Source organism: Coffea eugenioides, chromosome 1 (genome assembly GCF_003713205.1).
Source record: "Coffea eugenioides isolate CCC68of chromosome 1, Ceug_1.0, whole genome shotgun sequence".
NCBI classification, from domain to species: Eukaryota; Viridiplantae; Streptophyta; class Magnoliopsida; order Gentianales; family Rubiaceae; genus Coffea; species Coffea eugenioides.
The window spans coordinates 29,916,233-29,922,520 of record NC_040035.1 but is presented as its reverse complement, the minus strand read 5'-3'; the positions used below and the strand labels follow the sequence as shown (position 1 = coordinate 29,922,520).

Genomic DNA, 6,288 nt, shown 5'->3' with positions numbered 1-6,288 from the left:
CATTCCCCTATCTCCTCTCTGCCTTGCCTAGAAAGTGCATCAGCAGCCACGTTGTCTTTCCCTTTCTTGTAGTGAATTTCATAGCTTAGTCCTAGCAACTTGGTGAGCCACTTCTGTTGGAGAGGGGTAGTAATCCTTTGCTCAAGCAGATACTTCAAACTCTAGTGGTCAGTGTGTATGATGAAGTGATGTCCCTCTAAGTAGTGCCTCCACTTGGTCACAACAGTTACCAATGCCAGTAACTCCTTCTCATAGATGGATAGTCCCATATTCTTTTGTCCCAGGGGCTGGCTGAGGTAGGAAATAGGCCTCTTGTTCTGCATCAGCACTGCTCCTAGGCCATTGTAGCATGCATCTGTTTCAATGAGGAAGGGTTGAGTGAAATCAGGTATAGCTAGGACAGGGGTGCTGCACATGGCCTTCTTCAACTCCTGAAAAGCTTTCTCTGAGTCTTCATTCCAATGGAAGTTGTCCCTCTTCAGCAAGTTGGTCAAGGGCCTTGCTATGGCTCCATATCCCTTGACAAATCTCCTGTAATAGCCTGTCAACCCCAGAAATCCTTTCAACTGCTTAATATTTGTTGGTTTTGGCCAGTTCTTCATGCACTCAATCTTCCCTGGGTCAGCCTGAACTCCTTCTGCTGATATTATGTGTCCCAAGTATTCCACTTGCAGTTGTGCAAAAGAGCATTTGCTCATCTTGGCATACAGTTGGTGTTGCCTCAGAATGCCCAAGACCTCAGTCACTTGCTTCACATGCGCCTCCATGGTTGGGCTGTAAACCAAAATATCATCAAAGAACACCAGTACATGTTTTCTCATCTGCTCCTGGAAAACTTGGTTCATCAAACTTTGAAAGGTTGCAGGGGCATTGGTCAAGCCAAATGGCATGACCTTGAACTCATAGAGTCCTTGGTGTGTCCTGAATGCTGTCTTTGGGATGTCCTCCACCTTGACTCTGATTTGGAAGTAGCCTGCTCTCAAATCAATCTTAGTGAAATACCTGGCTCCATGCAGCTATTCTATCAGCTCTTCAATCAAAGGCATAGGGAACTTGTTCTTTACTGTCAGCTCATTCAGTTGCCTGTAGTCCACACAGAACCGCCATGATCCATCTTTCTTCTTGACTAACAACAGTGGTGAAGCAAAGGGGCTGCTACTAGGCTGTATGATGCCTATTTCTAGCATCTCTTTCACTAATTTTTCAATTTCTGTCTTCTGTACGTAGGGGCATCTGTATGGCCTCACTTGAAAAGGTCTGGCTCCTTCCTTCAGAATAATCTGGTGGTCATGGCTTTTGGTAGGGGGCATCCCCTTAGGCTCCTCAAAAACATCCTTGTACTGATCCAGAACTTGACTGATTTCAGCAGGTGTTTGTCCTGGATCATCTACCTCCATCACTGCTGCCAGTTGTGCTACCACCCCATAAGCCTGCTTCCTCAGCCACCTCTTCAACCTGTTCCCCTTGAGTCCTCTTATTTTGACACTGTTATCCTCTCCTCTTAGTACTACCTCATGTTTCCCTTGGTGGATCTTCATACTAAGGTCCTTGAAATCGAACTCAATGGGGCTATGCCTTGCCAACCAGTCTACTCCTAGGATCATGTCACAGCCTCCCAACTGAAGAGTATTGAAGGTATGCTGGAACTGATGTCCCTGCATTTCCCACTGTAGGGGCTTATCCAATCCCTTCGAATCCACTTTTTCTCCATTAGCCACATTGACCAACAAGCTCGGTCCCTGAGTACCAAGCCTCAGTTCTGTTGCCAGTTGTTCATCTATAAAGCAGTGGGTACTGCCACTGTCTATTAGAGCAGTGACCTGTCTCCCTTTGGTCAGACCTTTAAGTTTTATGGTCTTGTGCCCTGCACCTCCAGCCAAGGCATGCACAGACACCTCTATATGTTCATCAGCCAGTTCTCCATTAATACAGTCACAGTACACCTCCTCCCCCTGCTCTTCATTCCCTCCTGTAGTCCCCTCTTCTTCAGCCATTAGGTAATGAATATGGGACTGTTTGCATACATGTCCCATGGTATAAGGCTCAGCACATTTATAGCACAATCCTTTCTCCCTTCTCAAGTTAAACTCTTCAGGAGAAATCCTTTTGAATTGATTCTGGTTGAGGGAATTTTGGTTATAAGTTCTAGGAGTGTGTTTGGAGTTATCCTGGTTCCATTTGGGGTGAGTAAGTGCCTTCAATGGCCCCTTCTGGTTATGGAAGCCGGCAGGAGCAGGTTTGTGTATCTTCTGTATGGCCTTAAGGTTCTTCTCTTGCAGTTTAGCTATCTCAATGGCACCAGCCAGGGATTCAGGCTTAGATATCTTAACCATATTGACAATTTCCTCTTTCAATCCACTCATAAAACATGCTTTATAATAGGAATCAGATAAATGTGGTAGGGATGGCATTACCAGGGCCTTTAGCATCTCGAATTTTTCCAGGTAATCAGCTACTGATCCAGCCTGTGTTAGCTTGTTAAATTCCTCGATGGCTTCTTCAGGTTTCCCTTCCCCAAATCTGACACACAGAGCAGTAGTCAACTCCTCCCAAGGTATAACCTCCCTCCCATGGAAGACTCCATGAAACCAGATGTCTGCTCTATCCCTGAAGTAAAGTTCAGCCACTTCAGACTTCATATCATCTTCTACTCCATGTATTTTGAAGTATTTGTTGGCTTTCCTGATCCACTCCCTAGGATTATCCCCATCGAAAACTGGTAGATCCATTTTAGGTAACTTGTGGACGTTCCTGAACTCTCTCCTCCCAGACACTTCTCTCTGTGGACCCAGTTTAGATCCTTCTGATTGAGTTACCTCCTTAGAGCTGCTGCTTCCTTCCTGCTCCTTGCCTCGATCATTCACCTTGGACATTAGTTGAGCCATCATGTTCATCATTCCTTCATACTTCTGATCAATCCCCTTCAATAGTTTTTCAGTAGCATCTTGCCTGAATTCCATGGATCTGATGGCCTGTTCCATCCCCTCATTTTTGTTAGTGAAGGTTTTGACCACACTGCCTAGTTCCATTATCTCTCTTCTCAGAGTTTCATCCTGATTTTTTGTCATCCCTATGGCTCGTTAGCACAGCTCTGATACCACTGTTGTGATACAGAACCAGTATTGAGACCGAGAAGGGAAAGATGAAGGAATCAAAATCACATTAAAATTTGGCACTCACGATTGAATTGAACTCAAATGATCCTTACTAATTTTATTGATGAACTTCAAATAGAGATACAGAATTGGATTTGGCGGGAAAGAGGAGAAGGGGAAAAAGGAATGTAGGAAATTGAAGAAGAAGACAAACAGAGGAGATATTCCCACTCTGATTCAATGACTAATCTTGACAAAAGCTGCCTAACTATTACATAATCGAATCATTTATAGAAAACTATCCTAACTAACTTCCTTCCGTAGCTAATAAGCAAATGACACGTGTAATGAGAATCTTCAAGTTGGCTGGACCCCAGCTCCCGCAAGAACAGCATGAACCCAGAAAGGGCGTGCTTTCTTGGTCACGCCTTCGCTATCCCTTCCCACGCCTTCTCCTTTGCTGACTTCACGCCTTCTCCCTTTTGTGTAAGGTTACTTGTTGGCTTTGTTTGTCCTACGCCTTCCCATGTCCCCTCTTTGCCATTTCCACGTCTTTCCTTATCCACCTTTCACGCCTTCCTTTCCCCAGCTTCCTATTTCATTACAGACAAAAGCAGAATTTTCTTTTCTTTTTTCTTTTTGGAAATAAGAGAACAATACAATCTAATGGGGTTACACAAATAGGGATAAATCATTTTTAAAATGTGCAGAATACTATGAATCTATAATTGAGTTGTTTTCTTTCCCATGATGGTAATAATTGACGAATATATATTGACAAAATAAAGTTTCAATCTGACATTTTATTTTCTTAATTTTAAAAGGCTTATAGCGGCCAATTGTAGGCTGTCTCTGAAAATAGATTCTGAATCATATGTCGTTAAGCTTATGGCGCAATCCTGGTCTATCGATTGAAGAAGAATTGTCTAGAAAATGCTAGTATGTATATCCTAAAGGTATAAGCTTTGTCGATGTAATTTAAATATTTATATCTAATAAATGATATGTTATTTTGTTAATTGCATTGTTATTTCACTTGAATGGATCAAGTCTTGAGATGGTGTCTCTAAAATAAACTTATGCCTGCGCAAACAAAATCATAAGTGTTATGATAATAAGATACATTTAATTAGAGTTTACTTTTAAAGATCACTAGTCAATAATATTAATAGAAGATATTATTAATAGGGATAGACTAACACATACTGTATTTCTTCCTTCTAAAGGAATTAGTATATCCCAATTATTGTAACGTGTAAACATCAAACTAGTTATGTGAGTACTCAATAAGATGAACAAGTTAACTAGATTGATTTATATGGAAAATATTATGAGTAATTTTTATATACATTGTCAGTGTATACACTATCACGATTGGATGCATGACACATGAGCAAATTTTAATTTCAAATTCAAATTTTATATGTATCATATATCTAATGGTGATAATGTATATATTGATAGTGTATATAAGATTAATTCAAATATTATATGCATAACTATTTGAGTAGCAATGATATATTTTCTAAATGACTTGTGTAAATGATCCTTTTTACTTGAGATTATCATAGTATTTTGAGTGTGGATTGTTATATTTTGACTCTGCTGATCATATGCATATAATTACATATTACATATAGTATGAAGTATGAAAAGATAATGACAATCTACATGGCTCTAGCACCTTTAATAGTAAAAATTATCTCAACAGCTACTTGCTAAAACATAGCTCAAGAAATCTTAGTACTAAATGAAAAAAAAATCTTAGATATGAGCATCTAAGTATCTACTCATTGAAAGTTATGCTTTGGAAACAAAAAACCTTTAGTCTCATTAGAGTTGGCAGATACTCCATACTCTAGATTAATGTGAGATAAGTATTATAAAATATATTAATTACATGGTATTTGTGCATAGAAAAGTGAATTATCTACTTGACTCTTCTCTTTATTTGGGCGGTCCTGATGCTTTGCTAAAAACTTATCTTAATCTATAAGTATAAGTTAATTGATTAAGTTTAATCGATCATAAATTAAAGAGTTTAATTTATTTAGTTCTTATCATTAAGAATTTTAATTTTTATTTAAGAACTTCTTATGCAAGAGTAACAGATATCCAAGTGAAGACTAGAATGATAAACTTGTAAAATTTATAGTTTAATTTATGAGACAAATTAAACATATGAGACTTATGATGCAAATAAGATGAAGTCTTATAAAATAAGATCTGTTTTGAAGGTGGAAACTAAATCCTTTTAAAAGTTGCTTAAGCAATTTCTGTAAGAAGTAGAAATTCTATTTGTCGAAATATATTTACCCTTATAGTTTAAACGAGGGTTAAATGCACTAAACCCTCTAAACTTTGCCGCAACACTACTCTACTTCTCTAAACTTATCTAATTGATACTTCACCCCATGCCTGATGTCTTACGAGGAAAGTACCTTTCTATATAAATTATTTTATATTTTTTCTCCTTTTTTTCCTTTTCTATATGTCCCTTTTTTAATTTTCTCCTTTCTCTCATGTGACCAACTACTTTCTTCTCTTTTGTATTATCATCTATACATTTTTTTTAATTTGCTAAAATTTATCCTTTATTTATTTATATCTTTTTAAATCTTTTATTATTAGAAGTAATAATGATCACAAAGTATAAGTTAGCTGTGTGAGTAGAATATTTCAAATAGTATTTAAATTAATACATCTACAGTTTAAAAGTAATTAGTATTAATGGCAAATGTAACAAATAAGCAGATCATAATAACATAATGTTTAATCAACTGTACATAATAAAAATAAATAAAAATATTATTTTCTATTTGGTATGCAATTTTTGATATTGAGTAATTAAAAATTCTAATTTACAAATATCTGTTTAAATAATCAAATTGCTAGTTATATAAACTTTTGATTATGACAAAAATATTATTTTCTCATACTATATAATTTGTCATGAATTTTCTAATATGAAGTTACAAGCAAAAAAAAAAAAAGAAAAACTGCAATTATATTATACGTATACAATTAGTAATAGTAATAAGAAAGTGAAGGTAACCATGTTTAAGTGAGGATAAAATTTTTCTAGATAACAATGTATGTATTGCCGGAGTCCGATGCATGTCTCATGTGCAAAACTTGAAGTTTTAAATTCACATTTTGCACATGTGGCATCCAACTGTTATGACCTGAATTC

The 6,288-nt window shown here is 37.1% G+C and overlaps 1 protein-coding gene across 1 annotated transcript; it reads right to left on the bottom strand.

Moving 5' to 3' along the window:
• Positions 1-1,016: 1,016 nt before the first annotated feature.
• LOC113770100 lies at positions 1,017-3,068 on the bottom strand. The gene has a single exon (XM_027314461.1). The coding sequence runs from the start codon at positions 3,066-3,068 to the stop codon at positions 1,017-1,019; it is 2,052 nt and encodes a 683-aa protein (XP_027170262.1).
• Positions 3,069-6,288: the final 3,220 nt, after the last annotated feature.

Bases quoted from the DNA above. Each gene is read 5' to 3' on its own strand.
- LOC113770100 (XM_027314461.1), bottom strand. From the start codon at position 3,068: ATGACAAAAAATCAGGATGAAACTCTGAGAAGAGAGATAATGGAACTA.